Here is a 20,328-nt window from a genome sequence, read left to right on the forward strand (position 1 = left end):
AGAACTCACAATAGAACCCAAACTTGCTGGCACCCTGATCTTGAAATCCTAGCCTTTGGTACTGTGAGAAAACAAATTACTGTTATTCAAGTCACCTAGTCTCTGAACACTGTTATGGCAGACAAGCTAATTTAAGGTCTTTTAGACTAAAATTTTTTATTTGTATATATGAGTATGCATGCATGGGTGTGCACATGCCACAGTATATGTGTGCAGATCAGAGGACAACTTGCATGGCTTAGATCTCTCCTTTGACAAAGTAGGTCCTGGGGATCAAACTCATTAGTATTGGTGACAGGCACCTTTACCTACTGAACTATCGTGCTGGTGCCCTATAATGATTTTTAGTATAGGAGGTGGGAAGCCCCAGATGATCAGGATCTCAGAGAAGCTGTCTCAATATATCTCTGCACTAAGATAAACACTAAACAAAGTTCTTCACTCTGAAAGGGTGGAAGAAACTGAATTCAAGTGATTAGGAACAATAAAAATGGTAATTTTATGGATATATGTAGTTTTCTTCTTTGCATGTGTGTGTATGTACATGTGTACTTATTATATGTAGATATAAGTAAGTGCGCACGCACGCACATGCAATATGTGTATGAAAAATAGCCTTGGATTATTCCTCAGAAACCATCCAACTTGTTGGGATGGTATCTTGAGTCCTACAGTTCCCCAATTTGGTATGCCAGCTGTTCTCAAGGATCCTCCTGACAATGAATCCCCAGAACTGGAACCACACACATGTGCCACCCTGCCAGCTTCACTACATGTATCTTAGGCGACAGGCTCAGGTTCTAATGCTGAGCTATTACCTCAGCCCTACTTTTCTTCTGTGTTCATTACTTTAACATTTCAAGTCTTGTTAACAGTAAGTCAATGCTTTATGGCACATGTGGATGTAAAGTGTGTACTAGTATAGCACAGGACTGCTTTATGGCACATGTGGATGTAAAGTGTGTACTAGTATAGCACAGGACGACAGTGGTCCACCTCGTGTGTGCGCTATTGTTCTCACTGCGGCACGATAACCGACCAGCATACCTTAAGGAAGTGGCGTCTGCTCGGGTTGGCAGTTTAGGGCATGAGGGTCCGTCATGCCAGGAGAGACTGGTGGCGAGAGTGTGTGATGGTCACACTGTGTCCACAGAGTGCAGAAGGAGACAAGTGCTGGCCCTAGGCTCACTGGGGACCTCCCTACCACCTGACAGAGTGCCCTGTTCAAGTGACTCTAAATGCTGTGGATTGACAGAGACTTAATACAGACAACACAGAAACACAGCCCATGACTGTGAATCAAAACATCCTGATCCTAACCCCTCACTTCCATGTTCATCTAATAATGCCAGACTTAGTCATCTCCAAAAGTCCCCCAAAGTTCTATAGTTAAAAACTTGCTCAAAAGTAAGTGTAGACCCAACTCTGAGACAGACGGTTTTTAGGAATCATTTTTTTTCAGTGTAAGAGGGTTTGTCTGCATGCATATCAGTGCATCACTTTTGTGCCTGATGCCCTCTTGGAGGCCAGGAAAACAAACTGTATCCCCTGGGACCTAAGTTACAGGTGGCTGTATGTTCCCTGTGGGTTCTGGGAACTGAACTACTACATGTACGCCAAGAGGTCTCAACTACTGAGCCATCTCTCCATGCCTGAGACACAGACTCTTAACTGTGAACGCCTATAAACTCAAAAGACAAGTTACTTGTTTCCAATAAATGATGGCAAAGAATAAATATTTCTATCTATTAAAAGGGAGGAATGAGGCACAGCAAGGAAACACCAGACCAAATGAAGAATGATACCTAAAAGGGCAACACCAAACTCTTGACATTTGGGGCCTGTAGTGGAATTATCTGAGCTAGAATAACCCTGCCCTTCCAGCTCTATGGCTTATTTTGTTATACACAGCCTCTTCCTTGTGCCGGTTCCTTCCCATGCCTGGAGCTTTCCTTGGCAAGGACTGAATAGTACTGCCATCTCTAACAGCCTGGGATCTTCATTCCAATTTAGGCTTAAACCTCAGCTTCTTGGATTATTAGATTCTTACAGAAAATCTAACTGACCAACACAGCCTAGCCTCAGCGGCTTTCTGGAACCTTGGTACAGACATGTATCCATGATCCTGTAACTCTCCTGTATTGCATGTCTAAAAAAACAGTCCCATATAGACTAGCTGACAAGTTTTGCTGTTAGCTAAAGATGTAGTTTGGCTTCCTCCTAAGTCCTCCTGAGAAAACACTATGCTAGACACTTGTTTACAAGAAAGCAGTCCTTTGGGGAACACTCTCAGTTCCAGTTTTCCTTACAAATGATTGGCATTTTTACAACTTAATTGCCTTTAATGGGGTGGGGTCAGGGCAGGTAGGGGGCAGGGACCCACCTTCAGAACATCTTCCCTATCATCATATGAATAGTAAACTCTTGAGGTGTCTATTTAATGGTGCTTGTTTTTTGTAAGGGAGATTGGGAGCCACAAAATGGGTGCAAGGAACTGAACCCATGTCCTCTACAAGAGCAAGTGCTCTTAACTACTGAGCCATATCTTCAGCCTTTTTGTCTAAAACTTTAAGCTCACTTGCTTTCCTCACCAAACCATACTTTATAACTATCTTTCTGCTCCACTTGCTCTCTTTCATGTATAGGTGAGCACAGAGAACAGAAGAGGGTATTCAGATCCCCTGCAACTGGAGTTACAGGTGGTTGTCAGCATCCTAACATGGGTGCTGGGAACTGAACTCAGGTCTCCTTGGAAAAGTAGTACTTGCTCTTAACTACTGAGCCGTCTCTGCAACCTGGAAAGTAGACTATTTGCTTCATATAATGAGTGGCTTCTAGCCCAGTTCCTACATCCCTGTTTCCTTCTGAAACCTCATAAGCTTCTACTGTCCACATTTCTCTCAGCACTCTGGTCTTCCAAAATCCCATCAGAAGAGGCCATTAAGCTCTGCTTACAATAACATGGACATGCCCAGAGTGTGGATCCTACATGATTCAAAATCTTAGGTGACTGACGAGGAAGACTAATCATTTGTAACTATGAAAACCTAAGGGTATATTCTGTAATCCCTAGAGCAACTGCGTGGGTGTGGGGGTGGGGTCAGAGGGGCAGGACATACAAAAATAGACTTCAGATGGAACAAATAGAAAACACAGAACAAAGCTTAAAGCCCAACCATTCTGCTAAGAATGCTTAATTTTTTAAGTAGTTATTTTAAACACTAAATTGAAAGATACAGATTATCAAACTGGAAGAAAAAGCAAGAACCAAGTATATTAGTAAGACATGTTGTAAGTGTAAATTCACAAGTAGATTAAAAGTAAAGGAGTAGAATTCAGTATATATCATACAAAACTAAGAATAAGAAAAGCAGACGGCTGTATTAATATCAAGGTAGATTTCAAACAAGCACAGTGGCAGATAAAGAGTGTCACGTAAGGATACAGCATCAACTCAGGAGGAACAGACAATAGTCTTCTGTCTTTATGTACTTAATAGTAGAGACTTAAAATAAGAAAAGCAAAGACATCATCCATCATCCAAACAATGGAAGAATCAGTCAAATCATAGTTTAAGATGTTAAGATTTCTCATTGGGAACTGACAGAACAGATAAAAATATCAGTTATGACATATAAAATTTAAATAATACCATTAATAAAATAAAATTTTTATTGTAGGGGCTAGGGAGGTGGCTCAGCCGTTAAGAGCGTTGGCTGCTCTTCCAGAGGACCTGCATTTCAGACCCAGCATCCACATATGGCTTTCAACCGTCTACAACTCCAGACCTGAGGGATCTACCACTGCCATCACATACCCACACACATTAGAAATAAAAACAAATAAACAGAATAAAAATAAAGAGTATTTAATTAAAATTATGATTTAGAAACTTAATTTCAACTAACTGATTACTCACAAACTCTAAAAATACACATTCCTTGTCATATAAACCAGCAGTGAGGGTAAGCCAATGAATGGAGATGTAGCTCATTGGTAGCACACTTGCTTAGTATTCCCAAGGGCCTGAATTCAACCCCCACTATTACAAATGGAAACAAAGCAAATTCTCGGCAAATAGAATTCGTTTCAAGAAATTTCATCCTTCAGGTAAGAGAGCCCACTGAGGCTGCAAGAGCTGGTTAAAAGAATAAAGAATGGACTTAACACCAAAGATGGAGAGTCTTCAGAAAGTTGTGAAGGCAGTGAGAGGAACCTGAAAACTTCTGAGAAAATCTATGCCAAACGCAGCTCCAGCCACATGGCTCAAGTCTCACTCCTGCTGTTGGTTTAGATGAAAAAACAGAGCAGAATGGGTGAGCCTTGGGAAGACCCCTATCACTCCGTATGACTTGGCCAGTGGCTGTGCACTATCTTGACAGAGAATGAACCTATGGCTTAAAACTGAGTTAGCCGGGAGACTGAGAAAACAGAATAATCTCAAGTCAGAGAACTTGAATTTAACATACCACAGCCTTGGGGTAAGAAATATCTTGAGTGGAGGATGTAGGGCAGGTGCCAGAGTTGACAAACTGAAAAGTGCAGGCAGGGCCCAGAAGATTCAGGTAAGACAGGGAAGTGCAATGCACAAGGCAAGAAATGCTCGGTGGCCGGGATGGCAATGGAGCTTCAGATTTTATAGTCTTGAGGCTGGGGTGAGGCAGGCACCAACCTCTAGAGCACTGGTTCTCAACAGTCAAGGAAAACCGATGGGGCACGGGTAAGAGGATACATGGTCACAATGTCCAAGAACCCTAGAACACAGTCAGAAAATCCACAGAATGGGCAAAGGCATTTAGAACTCAACAGACACTGACTAGAAAACTTCTAAACAATATGACCAAAATGTCAAAAATACCAAGGGGGAAAGCTATAAGGAAAAAGGCTAACTCAACTACAAAGGTAAATCAAGTGCCAATCAAGATTACTAAAATCTGAAGAACGAGCTTTAAGACTGATTGAGAAATAAGGACATTTCAAGGCAATTACAAACTATAGCCATTCATGACCATCAAGCCAACACTGAAGACGATATTTAAAGGAATACTATACACAGAGAAAGAGAATCTCAATCATTACAGTACCGAGAAAGATTTTATGAAAACAATGAGATGGCCTACTGGAGAAAGGCATGTGTTGCCAAGTCTGACAATCTGAGTTCCATCCTCAGGATCCACATGGCAGAAGGAGAAAGCCAAGTCCTCTGATTGTCCTCTGACTTCCACATTTATGCTTTGTCCCCCTCCCCCATTAATAATTGTAATCTTAAATTAAATTAGCTCCAACTGTTTTTTGTTTTTTGGGGTTTTTTTGTTTTTGTTTTTTTTTTTTTGTTTTTTTTTATACTGTTTTGTTGTTTTTTTCTTTGAGACAGGTTTTCTTTGCGTAGCTCTGGATATCTAGAACTCACTCTGTAGACCAGGCTGGCCTCTGCTTGCCTTTGCCTCTTGAGTGCTAGGATTAAATGCATACACCACCACCACCACCCAACAATTAGCTCCACTCTAAAAAAAAAAAAAAAAAAAAAAGACAAGGAACTTTATGTAAGAAACAGGATAAATATAGATAGCAAGGTAGAAAAGAACCCATCATGCCCAAAATGGTGAGTCAGTGCATCTCTAATGGTAAGGTGAAAAAACAAATAAAAAGCAAGCAAACAGTCTAACCAGCCAGAAACACAACCCAACAAAAGACTAGTAAATGCCTCATAATGATAACCTTAAACGTACACGGACTCAACTTACCAATAAAGATTCAGACTTGCTTTATATATAAAAAATTATATCCAGCTATCTGTTGTTTCCAAAATCAGACATGATAAAGATACCATAGACTAATAGTCAAAGGATGAACATCAATCTGTAAGTGAGTAGAAGCCACATAGAGCTGGCATCTATTCTGGTTCCTGATAATGTGCACTAAAATCAAAATTGGTCTAAAGAGGGAAGAGTCACTAAATATCAGTAAAGAAATCATCAGGTTAGGGGTATAGCCCAGATGGCAGATTGTGTGCCTACAATGTATGACACCCTAGGGTTCAATGCACGGCAATGTATAAACTGAACACAGTAGTTTATGCCTGTAATCTGAGCACTGAGGATGTAGAAATATGAGAAACAAAAGTTCAAGATCAACCTCAGCAACACAGTGAGATCAAAGCTAACCCAGGCTACTTGAAACCTCTTCCAACAAGACCACACCACCTAATCCCTGCTACATAGTCCATCAATTGTGAAGCAAACACTTAAGCATGTGAGCCTATGGGGGTCCTTCTTATTCAAACCATCACAGGCATTAAATGAAATTAAAAACAAGCTAAGTTCCCTTCAACTAAAAGCTGGATAATAAAAATATGGTATATATAAAATAAAATTCTATTCAGGTGTAAAGAAAACTAATAAAGTTTGCAAGAAACCAGAAAATGGGTAGATCTAAAAAGTATTGTAAATTTTAAATGTGTATAAATATGCTTATTTATAGACATATTCATATACTCATAAATATATATATGTATACTTATATGCATTTAGTATATGTTGTATATTCTGCATACTCAGACACAGAAAGATAAACACTACATGTTCTCTCTCATTTGTGGACCCTAGCTTTGAATTATGTAGATTTGGATATATAACCTGGACTACTGTGGAAACCAAGAAGAAACAGGAATATGGAGTGGATGAGGATGGTGCAGGGAATATCAGGACACAGGTGCTATGACAGGAGAATCGGGGAAGGTGGAAGGGTAGGCTAACTAGAAAGGTAGGGAGGGTGTACACATTAGGTTTGTGTCAACTTGACAAAAGACAGCCATTCAAAAGAGGGAACATCAAGTGAGAAAACACCCCCACCAGACTGGCATTCATGCAAGTCTGTAGAGATGTCCTTGACTGATGACTGATGTAGGATGGCTCTAGATGCTATAAGAAAGTAGGCTGAGCAAGCCATGAGGAACAAGCAGTAACTCTCCATGGCCTCAGTATAAGTTTCTCCCTGTTTGAGTTCCCGCTCTCACTTCCATCAGTGATGGACTATGATGTGAAACTTGATAGCTCAAATAAACCCTTGCCTCCCTTAAGCTGCCTTTGGTCATGTTTTATCACAATAATAAGAAGCTGTGACTAGGAAAGAAGGCTATACAGAGGTGAAGAAGGGAGATGGGATAAATAACATCAAAGATGTGTGAAAAGGTCATAGGAAAACACTGTTTTAAATGTATTTAAAAGTACATATAGCCCTCTGAGAGTGGACACACCTAGATCTTAGATCATCAATAACTCAAGAGCTAAGAAGATGGCCTTGAAGCAATTTTTGGTATTTAAAAATCATTATGTTTAATCTATACACACCAAGAAAACTTTGACTATTTCCATGTTACGTTTTGTTTTACATGTACTTTATGCTATGGTAACTAGTAAGATTTCAATGCATAGTATCAAACCTTTAAAAAAATTAAGTACTGACAAAATATATTCATATAGGTTTATGCCAAAATGCCTTTAAAAATCTGTACATGTATTTTTCTTTTTAAAATAAAGTTGTAAGAAAACAAAGTACATATAAATGCACGTGTGTGTGTAAACAGATACACACACAGAGGGAGGGAGAGGGAGAGGGAGAGGGAGAGGGAGAGGGAGAGGGAGAGGGAGAGGGAGAGGGAGAGGGAGAGGGAGAGGGAGAGGGAGAGGGAGAGAGATGGGAATGGTCTGTATGAAGTTATGCTACTTGGGATGATAATCCTCTTCCCAAAAACCGCAGATTATCTAGCAAAGTCCCAGGGATGGGAGACCTCCTTTTAAGCTGTTGGTCAGGGAAATCAAAAGGACTATCAAGATAATAATAGAGTATTGCCATTGTCCTTGGTTGCCTCCCATATCTTGAAGGTACATGCTTTGGATATAGGACTTGAAGGGATTGAGCTAAACCTGACCTGGAAGCTCCTCTCTGAGGATTGATTGGCTCTCATAGTACCTGAAAGTGCCACACAAGCTGCCCAGGGAGCAAAACAATCAATAGTCCTCCCAGCTGTAAAACCTATGAACAGCAGCAATGACCAGCAAGACAATATATGATATCCCTAAAAATACAAGTGTCATTTATATCCTGGGGACAACCAGTAGCTGTCTAACTGAACTCAAGGCCTCTTAATAGGAGAGAAAGAAAGGAGAAAATAAGGTAATCAGCCAGCCAGATAGAGAGAAATGTTTGTCAGTTAATATTCAGAAGAGGGGCAGTCACAAAGTCAAAGTGGGGTAGCCACACAGATAGGTTTCAGAAGAAACAAATTCCAAAACATACATAGAAGGATAGAGTTAAGATAAAGACAGACAACTACAACCATCCATCAGCCATGCAACTGACTGAGCAAGGTTCAAAGTTTAAATGTACAGGGGTTTGTCACCCTCTACCTGGTAGACAGCAGCTTATTTTCCTTGATGTCTATTCGCAAAGTGTTATTAACTAACTTCCGTTAGGGGTGGGTGCATGTGTATATGACAGTTTTCCTTCCGTTCTGACAAGTAGCAGCTCCTTTACACTTTAACCTTCCGCTATTTCTTACATTAGAAATTTTCTTACTTTAAACCTTCATAGAGAAGGTTCTTTACCACCATGTAGATTTTAGTCTACATATGTCAGAACCTCAAAGTATATTCCTTGATTGCCTATGTAGACAATTCTGTCCCTTCTTGCTACTCTCTATCATCTAGCTTTGATTTTGTTTTCTGTAAGATTCCTTTATCTATGGAACTCATTTGATTATCAACAAATTGTTGTATGCTTACAATAGAAAAGATGGGCTCCAAGATGGAAGTATGTCCTTTTCTCAGTGTATTCTCAGGGCCTAGAATATGGTACATAGTAAGTTTTCAAAGCATTTGAACACATACATGATGAATGTAAAAGTACATGATGTCTAACATTATAACTGAAATAATTTTTTTAGATATTGTACGATACATCTGAACAAACAATTAAAACCACTGGGCAGCTAGAGAAGTAATCTCTGAATTCCCTAGCACAGGGCAGAATAGTATGTTTATGTTTTTCAAACTAAAAACTCACTTTTAACTCTTTGGTTAGTAAATCTGAGTTCAGTTAGGAGTCAAAGCCAGAGCAGCCAGGGTTGGAGACATGAGGGTTGTTTGACTAGGAAGTCAAAGAGTACACTGTGAGACCATCTATGTGAAGCACTGTAGGCAGAGAAACTGGCTGGGGGTCAACCGCATCAACCAGCTGGTACTGTTCAATTGGGTTAAATTATTTTTCATTGATAATAATGATGTATATTCAGTAGCCACTATATAATACATGTAAATGACCTCAGTAATCAAATCCACGGCTCCAAGATAAAATGAGTAATCCCAGGCTGCATTTTGGTGGATCTGTATCTTGTGTATTGCTTTAAGAAAATTAAAATGGTTTCTGTGTAAGGAAGCATGAAAAAAGTTTGAGGACTTCATTAACTAACATTCAGTAAACTTAAAGCCTTTAGAAGTGTTAACATGAAACAGCAACTGAACAAAACCCTATTCACACATTTCTAGAAATGTGTGGCTTAGAAAGAGGCAGTTTTAGAGACACAGCACATTCCCCAAGGTAAAGCCTCCACATTGTTGCCAATTTTAAAAACAGACCCATTTTGTGAAACTTCTAATACCTGTAATGCTGCAGGCACTATTTGTATGAGAAGAAATAAAGCAAAGAGTGGGTCATATAAAATTAGAAACTCTAAACAGGAAACAAAGTTTGCTAGCCTCAAATTTGGGGTGTATATTCTTTCTTTTGCTCTAATTCCACATTTCATTCTCTGGTATATACTTGTTACCAAAACATGCTACATTCAAATTTCTACATCCTTCTACCCCAAATTTTACTGAAAATCTACTAGAAAATAATGGGCACAAATCATTTAACAAGCTAGTAGTAATTTAGATAAAGTCTTTTCAATCTGGCAAAGTAACCAATTAAAAAAGCTGTAACAGAAAGCACAATATTTTCTTCCATTAAGGAGATCAAAACCAAGCAAAATCCCAAACTAAAACCAGAACTGACTGAAAAGTTTTATCTCACAAAAGCTTTAAAGTTCTATGCACCAATTAGCAAAACGAACACTTATTTAAAGACAGAACGAACACTTCAAGGTTGGCTCCACTGTGCTAAATAAAAACTATTGGACAAGCAATTTGCTGCAGGATGTAACACACAGCACAAAAACTTTGAGTTTGTTACTAACAGACTGATATATATTTTCACACTAGAACTGTCTTGAAAATAGCAAAATAAGCTTTACCTAAATCCTAATAAAATAAAATATTATCAACTTGAATTTAATGAGAGCCAAAGTGACAATAGAATAGCATGCAAGAATCTGAAATTCCTAAAAGCGAGTGTCCAGTACTATTCAAACTTTCCATACACAGCAGGCAGTAAAGTAAGAAAAGAACAGACACAGTTACTCTCTCCAAGAGACCACACTAGGAGCTGTTAAACAGACCTCGAATGCTACTATACATTCACCAGGTTGTGGCTATTAACAGTTTAAACCTTTACTGTATTTTGCTAATTGGTGCATAGAACTTTAAAGCTTTTGTAAGATAAAAACATTCCAGTCAGTTCAATTCTTCAGTATTGTTCAAGTGTTCTAAGTAGGAACAAAGAGGAAAATAATCTGCTTTAATTGCTGAAGAATCACAGATAATAGAGATGGCTGAACACTGTAGACGAAAGATCTTTTGTTCTTCCAGCAATTTAATATAGCTGTTCTGTAAGCTTTAATGGTTCCTGTCTATATATAAAAGCTATTATTTTTCACATTTATTTCCTTTGTAATATTTCAAAAGTGTAAGTTTCATACAGCCTAATGATATGTTAGAATAACATTTCTGGAAACATATTTTGGAAATAAAAGTTCTACATTTATATAAAGAATCTTATCTATAAAAATTATATGTATAAACTTTCTGCCTTAATGATCATTATTGTTAAATGAAATGTACAAGCTAGCTACACTTGCTTTCAAATTGTTATGCCATGAAGAGTAGAAATATTTATACCTTAATTCTATTTAGACAAACTTTCAGTAAATTTCACTGCATATTTTACATATTTTACATATAAACATAAAAACCATTTTATATTAATGTGTAGGCATATATATAATCATGTGATTCAAACATGATATACAATAACCTTAAAGTTAATAATATTCTATAATTATTAGTACATTTCCAATTAACCCATGTAACCAGTTCAGAAAGAAACTTTCCAGATTAAATGTAAAAAGATGTCTCATTGTTTGAGTCACTGATATTTTTCAAAATAATGCCCATTCTTTAGTACGTTGGGGTTATGCCCACACATTTTACTAAAGAGGCTGACCCAGGGTGGCTACCTTACTTGCTTAGAATTATAATCACTATCTCTGCAGTCTTCATAGCTACTCATTGTTTTTAGTAGTTTAGGTAACAGTCCACAGGGAAGTATACTCTAAAATACTATATTCCTTTTCAAAAAATAAATAATATTGCAAAGTAGTATTTATAGTCAGCAAATGCCTTTTCTTTACAATTTAAATCTAATAGTCCTATTTATGTATCTTAAACAGTCCTATTTAGTTGAAGCAACATTATCTGTATTTAGTGAAAGAAAGAGAAAAACCCACATGTTAAGCTGCCACCATAGTAGGTTCACAAAGACTGATATTCTTTGATGTAAAATGAAATACTACTTAGTGAATAAAACATTAAAAAAAAAATCCTGTCTCCCCTTCAAAGAGAAATATTCTTTGACCCAGTGCTCCAGACTAAAGCCTTGAAATTTTGCAAAAGAATGTGTGTGAGTAAAGTCCAGACAAAACAGACACTTGAGCTGCTAGAAGGCTGCATAGCCCCAACTGCAGACACTACTTATAATCTACCAGAGATAGTGCTGCCATCTCAAAAAGAAAGTAATCTCACCAAAGAAAAGCTGACCCCTGTGGGGGGAAAGACACACAGTCAAAGAAAATGCAGGCCTTCAACTGAGTTTTATCTTTCTGCATGGATCACTTACTGGTAAATTGTAAATCTAAGTTTATACATGTCATCAAGAATTTATAGTACATAAGAGAAGAAATAACACTACAAAATACTTATCTAGCAAATCTACTTGCATTATTTTTGAAGGTTTGCAAAAAAAGTTCAATGAAAAAAATTTTAGTCAAATTGAGGTCATTAAGATATTTAAGACAAAGTAACAAAATAATTCTACTGAAATAAATTGCTGCTTATATACATGTAAACCAGTAATATCGAAATCTCACCAGCTAAGACGGCTGCTAGTGCCATGTGCTTATTATCAAGTAGTAATGACTTATTAGAAGTAATGATCATCTTTAACTGCTATATTATGGCAATTTGGAGGGAACTTAATAAAATACAACTGGCCAAACCTAACAATGATTATTTTTCATGCATACTTGACTTTTGATAAAAAATAATAGTGGCAACTAAAATTGTCCAAAATGCTAGTATTTTTACATCAGTAGCATTATACTATAAAAACATTTTTCCAGAAAGCTTTGAAATGACAGCTGCCCTTCTCCATCCTCTCAAATAGTAAAAAAGCCATATTTATAAATTTCTAAAAGCTTCCTATCTTCTATGCTTTAAGTTAGAGATACATTTATAACCATAATACCTTCATAAAGGTTAAAAACATGTAGTATTAACTAGTTTATGGACAAAATAATTAAGCGTATATATGAAAATGATTTCAAGTGTCACCATTGTTTGGTCTTGGATCTGGGGCAATGGACATATCAGAACAGACCCAGTCTTCAGGCTCTCCCAGCACCCTTCAGTCCTACATTGGCATACCCTGCTGGGCTGCCCCTCCCCAGAGCCTCCTCCTACAGAATGCAGACATTTTGCTTGCTCACATTCTCTCTCCCTCTGCTCTCTGCATACATGTACTTCATCTCTTTCTCCTCCTTTGGGGCCAGCGAACTCTGCCAGAGAGCAGCTTCCCAATAAACCTGCCTTTAATGTAATCTAATCTGGCTTAAACTGGCTCATCTCACCAGAAGCATGAGTGGCATGTGACAACACTCAGTGAGCACTTTGAACAAAGGGATGATGACAGCCAACAGACTTTTCATAAAACTAGCCTCCTGTTCAACCTCACTTTGTAGTACTTTCAGTAAGAATGGAAACAACTCTGATAAGAATCCCTTTTCTATTTTTTTAAAACTGGGGTAAATTTTTAACTTAAAATTTGACAAATAAGCAGTCAGTGCACTAAAATAGAATGCATACTAACTTTATTTAAAAGCAATTAAAAGTGCACTGTATACAAGTACAACTCATGCTTTGGTTATTTAGGGAGAACAACTACTCAGAATCTTAAGAAAACATTACAAGGTTACCTTTTCTCTATTGTAAAGTTACAAGAAAGCAATGACATGTTCATTGTGCATTATGCATCAAATGTACTAAGGAGACTGAGGTGGGGAGGCAAACAGAGGGAAAACCTGCCCTTCCAATAAAACTCAAAAACAAGGACATTCTTTCCCCAACCTCCAAGGCCCAGCTCCTCTACTTAGAAAAGCCAAGGGCAAAGCAGCTGTTTGCAAGCTTTCCTCCAATCTGTAACAGGCACCGAATATTTTGAAGTTAATAATGGTACAACCCACAAAAATGCTTTTAAAAAACTATGCTCTTAAATTTAAGTTTATAAGATTATTTTAGAATATCTTAAATATTTAATATTTGAATTTTTATTAGTGAAAAGATGAGTTAGAAATTTATTCTTAAGGAGTTATCCTTAAAATTTTACTACACTCTAATATAAACTTTTTTATTGACAGTAATCCAGGGAAACAATTTTACTCCCAGGAGAGTTTGTTCTGTAACAATGCTGTTATGTATAGTTCCCAAATGAGAGACGGTTCTTATGCTAGGAAAACACTAACAGACTTTTCTGTTACATTCAGTGCCTCAAGGACAGAGTGCATTTTGTCAACAACAATGATAGTAGGAAAAAAAATTACTTACCATCCTAACATTCACAAAACACTATACAGATTTCTTCATTTATACCCTAGACAGCAAATTCTGCACATAAGAATTAAAATGTTAAAAAAAAAAAAAGCTTCACTTGAATCTGAAAACAGTTACATATAATAATCAAGTCTATGCTGATGCTAGATGAAAAGAAACTTGACTTGGTAACAGTCCACATAAAACCTGAGGGGCTCCCAGCTCTCTATGAAATCTCCATAAGGATGTGGAAGTGCTAAATTTCAAGTGGTCCTACAAGAACTGCTGTGATTAAAAGACAGACAATATCTGCCACCACACCCTGCATGTATTACAGCTGGCTCAAGAAAAACTGAAATCAGCATTTTAAAGAGATTCAGCCTCACTACAGGGCACTACCTGGATCTCACAGGAAAGCACTCTAAGCCCTGGGCTGTTTCACCCAAAGAGAAGACTTAGAGATATGACTTGCCTCAATATTCTGTTATACTTTTAAGTATTATTGGAATTCCAATGATATTTTGTTTTGTTTCTATAAGTTATAGTTAGAGATATTTACTGTGATAAATTCTAATGCAGTAAAATTGTAGCAAACTCTTGAGTTGGGATATATTTTTATTTTTGAAGCTCTGTTTATTAGATATCCAGCTTACTGGAAGGTGAATGAGTTCTGATATCTAGTGAGTTCATACATTCTAATGAGACGTTGCTCGGGTTGTAGTATACGAAAACAATGCATTTTCATATAGACATCAGTCAGAAAAACCAATTCTTCAGTAATGCCAGTAACTTAGTATCTAGCTATAATTCATTGTTATCTTAGACTTTAAAATTTTACCCATGAATCAATGATGTATTTGTTATACTGACTCAAGATATATGTATGTATGTATATTTGTATGTATGTATGTATGTATGTATGTATGTATGTATGTATACATGTGTACATATGTACATATATACACATATAAATATATTCCAAATACAGATTCTAAACATATTTCATCACATTTTAAAAATATCACATTTCTTAATATAAATTTCAATCACAATAAATAAGTATAAAGTACTGCAAAGACATCAAATTTAATAAGGTCAGAAGCAGAACCAAGTTCTATAAAAATTATAATTTTCAGGATTAGAGTGGTAGTTCAGTTGGTAAAGTGCAAGGAAGTGAACCCAGGTTCCTCAGCAGCCACGTTAAATGCCAGGCGTGACTTAATGCTTTGTAAAGTCAGCAGAGACAAGTGGAGAATGGGGGATTCCTGGGGCTCTACAAGCAGCTAACATAGCCAGATTAGCAAGAGAGCATCTCGAAACAAAGGTGGGCAGCCACTGAGGTGACCATACAGCCACACACAGGTGCACATGCTTACACCCACACAAACGTCCACATATGCACAACATAGCTTTATTTTAACTAAGAAAAAGAATTCCAACTTTCACTTGAAAGCTCAAGTTCACCATGAACAGTATTTCTGGAAGTTAGTAAGTTAATTTTGGGAAAATGTCTGCCACACACTAATGACCACGTAAACAACCACAGTCAGTCTGTTATCTTGAGGCAGTTTCAGTTAAAAGTTGTGCTATAAAAAGTGGTGAATTCCATCCGCACCAGTATTAAAGCACACAGGGTTGTTCCTAAGGACAAAAACTATGCTCTGCTGAGTAGCAGCAAAGTTCTGCGCATACTTTTGTTTTGCTACCTATTTATGTAGCTGGCACAAATGATGCATATATTTTCTGGATATAATTTTCTTTAAATATATTAACAAATACCTTTTACCATTTTTTCCCTTAAGGTCCACAGCTTTTTAAATTTTTTGTTACATTTTAATTTACTTGTTTAGGTGTGAATATATGGGTGTATTTTTATGTGTTTTCCACAACCCCAGGTGACAATCATAGGACAATTTGTGGGTATTGGCTCTCTCTTTTTACCAAATAAGATCCAAGGATCAAATTCAGGTCACCAGGCTTGGTGACAGGCATCTTTATTCACGGAGCCCTGTCTTACATTTGTTTTTAAGCACACTTTTAATTGTGGGTAAAGTCTAATTTAATGACTTTTAAAAAAAACATAAATTGAATGCTTCTGGTATTCTAGCTAAAAAATCATTTGTCTAACCCAAAGCTACAAAGATTTCCCACTCCCTTATCTTTTAGAAATTTTATATATTTTAGTTTAAAATTTAGTTCCACAAATTTATTCTTATAACGTTGGAGTTAAATCTTGGTATGGCACAGATATAGGGGAAGTGGTTTTTTTGCAGAAAAGTATAGAATTTTCTCATTTGAAAAGACTAAACTTTCTTCTAAAGAGAGAGCCTTTTTGTTTCTTTAATTTTTGAGACAGGGTCTCATGAAGTGAGGCTGATCTCAATCTTGCTATAAAGCCAAGGATGATCTTGAAATCTAGATCCTCCTGCAGGAACTCTGAAAGCAAGAAAAAGAATAGCAAGTTCCATGTCTACAGAATACTCTACAAATGGATATTACAAAGAAACCTAGGTGGAAAATCAGAAACTAAATCATGCAAGGCCTTGAAGGCCATCGGCATTTTAATGTTAACTGTTAAGGCAATAGTATACGGTGATGAAAACAACATTTAAAAAAAAAAATCTATCCTGACTTTCCTAGGGAAAATTAATCAGGAGATTAAAATACATAGGGAAACCAATTATGACATTATTGCAGTAATTTGGATGGTGCTGTCTACACCAATGGTTCTCAAACTGTGGGCCACAACCCCTTAGGGGTGTCACATGTCATGTATTAGTAGCAACAAAGCAGCATTAGAAAGGCTGAAATCACTGGTCTACACCAAGGTAAAGGCAGTGTCAACAGACAGGTCTAACATAGTTTGAATAAAAAGCAGTTAGCCTGGGGGCTAAGACATGAATTTTCCAAACTATCCTCTTACTTTTCTACATACTTATACATCTGTTATCTTTAGTAGTATAAATAAAAATTTCAGAGTGACTTGTTTGGACTTTGCTTACAGGTTCAAAGTTAAGTGATAAAAGAGTACATCACAGGAAAAGAACAAGTGATGTTGGGGTGGAGCTCAGTATAGAAAGCTTGCCTAGGAGGAGGTAATTAGGAGACACTCCCATTTATACAGTAAATCAAATAATAAATGAAGTGTATACGTTCATTACTACTAGACATTTGTACCAGTAGTCTTGAAAACAGTATTCTGCTGTTGTTCTATCGAGCTACAGCTAAACTCTGAAGATATTTTTAAAGGATAACTGCCAAAATGTTACAGACTGATGATAGAAAAATGATTATTACTCATTTGTTATTAGCTGTAACTTAACTCCTTAGCATATGAAAATGATGGTTATAGGCACACTTTAAACACACGGTGATAACAACACTGCATGGTTCTAGGAAGGCCCAGTATATTTAATTTAGAGAGCACTGATGGCTATCATAGCTTAAACAGAGTAACTTAGACCATTTAAAAACAATATATCCATTTCAAACTAAGAGTTCTAACTACTATTCATCAGTATTTCAAAAAATAGAAACATTTTAAAATTTTTTAATATTTGTATATGATAATGTTTGCACATAATATTCGATTTTTAATTTTATTATGAAAATCTTAAGGTCTCTGTATAACTTTCCTAGAAAAACTCAGACCACTATACTGAATAATCTATTATACAAAGCCATGCCAAATGGCAGAATCACAACAGCATGTTGTAGGAAATCCTTACCAGTTTCTCATCAACTGTTATAAGCTGTGTGCCCCGAGTTTGGTCCTCTGCCAGTTTCCATGTGGATGAGCTCAACAACCTGCAGTGCAAGACTTGGAGTTAAAAGATGATCTCGCCATGAAGAGAGAGAAGCAGACAGACTTACATAAACACACTGCTTTAACAGTATCTGTCTTCTTAAAAACAAAAAGGAAAGGAAAGAAAGAGAATACCGCACAAAAGCCCTTTTTCTCTCCAATTAGTTCTGTCTGCTGAGTTTTTGGCAAACTCTCGCTTGACAGTTCACAACAGGCGGCACTTTATGTCACTCTACAGACTCTCACAAAAAGCCACCAATGACAAGTACTGGGCTGCGCTCTATGAGGATACAGTGGTTGGTTTGTCAAGACCAGGGGAAAGCATGCAGACCGGTACCAACTGTTCCAGCGGAGGAGTTGGGGGCGTTTCTCAGTTATGAGAACAAGCTTCTTCACTCTCAATTTAAAGCAATTAGAAAGTATTTGAATGGTTATTTTAGCTCATGCTGTTAGTCCAGTCTGCTATCTTTCACAAAACTGAAGAAGGTCTGAATGAGTATTTAAAACATAGGATGTTGTTGAAAGTAACATGGGCACAAAATCAACCCCTTTTATGACTTCTTTTCCCTTCGACATAGGTCTCATGCACTCTAGCCTTGAACTCCCTATGTAGACAAGGATGTCCTTGAGTTTAGGATATCCTTACCTCCAAACCATCGTACCCATTTACGTGCCAGTGGGGACTAAACCAGGATTCTCTGTATGCACTGCTAGTATTCCATAGACTCAGCTACATTCCTACCTGTCCATGACTAAAAACTTTTAAGCCTTGCTATATAGCAATGAGATCGAAATAGGATTCTAACCCTTTCTGGTGTTATATCTGTGGGATGGGGTGAGGGTGTTGTTTGTTTTAAGACAAAATCATACTATATAGACCTGGTTGGTCTTGAACTTGCTATATTGATCGTGGTGTCCTTGAACTCAGAGGTCCCTTCACTTCTGACTCTAGAGTGCTGAAATTAAAGGTGAGCATCATCATGACTAGCAGGATTCTAATTTTTATTTAAAATGATACATTCATGAATTTAATTTCAGAAACACTGCCTATATACAAAAGCATATATAATATATATTTGTTGTATAGCTAATGTGCTAAATAAATACTCCCTAGATAAATTTCAAAATGTTAGGAAAAAATGTTCTCTAATTCCAAATATTTAATGTAACAGCAAAGGACAGAGCCAAATATGAGCACAGCATTAAGCATTACAACTATGACAGAATGTCGTGCAATATCTATATTGCAAGGCAGTGCATCTATCTGCCTTGAAAACATAAGGCATGACTGGATAGCCAGCATTTCTCCTGACCTCAGGAATATACCGACAGTATATAATCTTTTAGCCCAAATGTACTGTGAAGATGATAACAAGCAAGAAGAAAGTTTACAAGACAGTAAAGACTCAAATTTCCAAGCAAGCAATACCAAGTCACTAACTAGGGATAGCTTCCAAGCTGTCAGAGTTAGTAACAAAAAATAAATACAACAAAAACAAGAAAAGGCTCTGTATTAAATTTATCTACTTCTAAGTGACCAAAACTACATGAAAAATGTTAAGAAATAAAAATATGTACATCAAAATATATTAAAGTGCTATTTTATATCTTTTAGGTTATATACAACCAGACCATCCTCACTGACAGGAGTCTAGAGAAACTGGAATCTCTGAAGAATATAAGATAGTACAGAACTGTGCGAACTAATGTGGTAGTATCTTTTATGGATTGAACGTGGAGATACCATTTGATGTAAAGCCATCCCATCACTGAATATAGGCCCCAGAGACTAAAAGTAGTATCTTGAACAGATCTTTACACTGGTACTCCTAAAGTACTTTAGTCTAAAGCTAAAATAGACAATAATAAGAATCTATATATAAACTCTTTGTAACTTATACTGATCATATTTCCAGATTTGTGAAGTATTAATCTTAATTCTCTGCCCAAAGGATAAATCTCTGCCAGCTACAATCATTAAAGTACACAACTCATTTTGTGTGTGTGCGTGCAATTTCACTGTAAGGAAGAGACGGAGTGAAGCCTAATTTCGAACTTGGCTTTACAATTTACTAGCTCCCTGTAAGCACTTTACTGCTGTTCCTCTGCTTCCAGATTTCATTCTTTATGTCTCTAAACTGAGGAATTTACTGCTCTAATGCTTCTAATAATGAAAGTCTAGGTGACTACAGTAAGTACAAATGAATATACTTCTAATTTGTTGGAAGAATTCTCTGTATAATAGTTTTCTCTACTCATAGCTTCATGAAAGAACACGAGATATTTTGGAAAAGAAATGCACAAAGGTACATGGTTTCTTGTAGACATATAATTTCTGCTTGTTTGGGCAAATAACCTATGTGAATAACTGCTAGTCTTGTGTTAAGATATTATGCTTTTTAATTATGCTTTTTAATAAGCTTCCTCACTGCTTTCTAAAGTGGCTGGACAATCTTATATTTCCACTGAGGTTTTTTTTTTCTTCTACTTTTGCTCGTATTTGAC

The 20,328-nt window shown here is 36.9% G+C and overlaps 1 protein-coding gene across 1 annotated transcript in view; it reads right to left on the bottom strand.

Annotated features, from left to right (window-relative positions):
* Positions 1–20,328, bottom strand: part of NDUFS4 (NADH:ubiquinone oxidoreductase subunit S4) — an 87,021-nt gene that overhangs the window by 37,331 nt on the left and 29,362 nt on the right. The window contains exon 2 of the mRNA XM_080933894.1: positions 17,747–17,825. Coding sequence (XP_080790020.1) covers positions 17,747–17,825 — 79 coding nt within the window. The remainder of the gene's footprint in view (positions 1–17,746; positions 17,826–20,328) is intronic.

Source organism: Micromys minutus, assembly GCF_963924665.1.
Source record: "Micromys minutus genome assembly, chromosome: 20".
Classification (NCBI taxonomy): domain Eukaryota; kingdom Metazoa; phylum Chordata; class Mammalia; order Rodentia; family Muridae; genus Micromys; species Micromys minutus.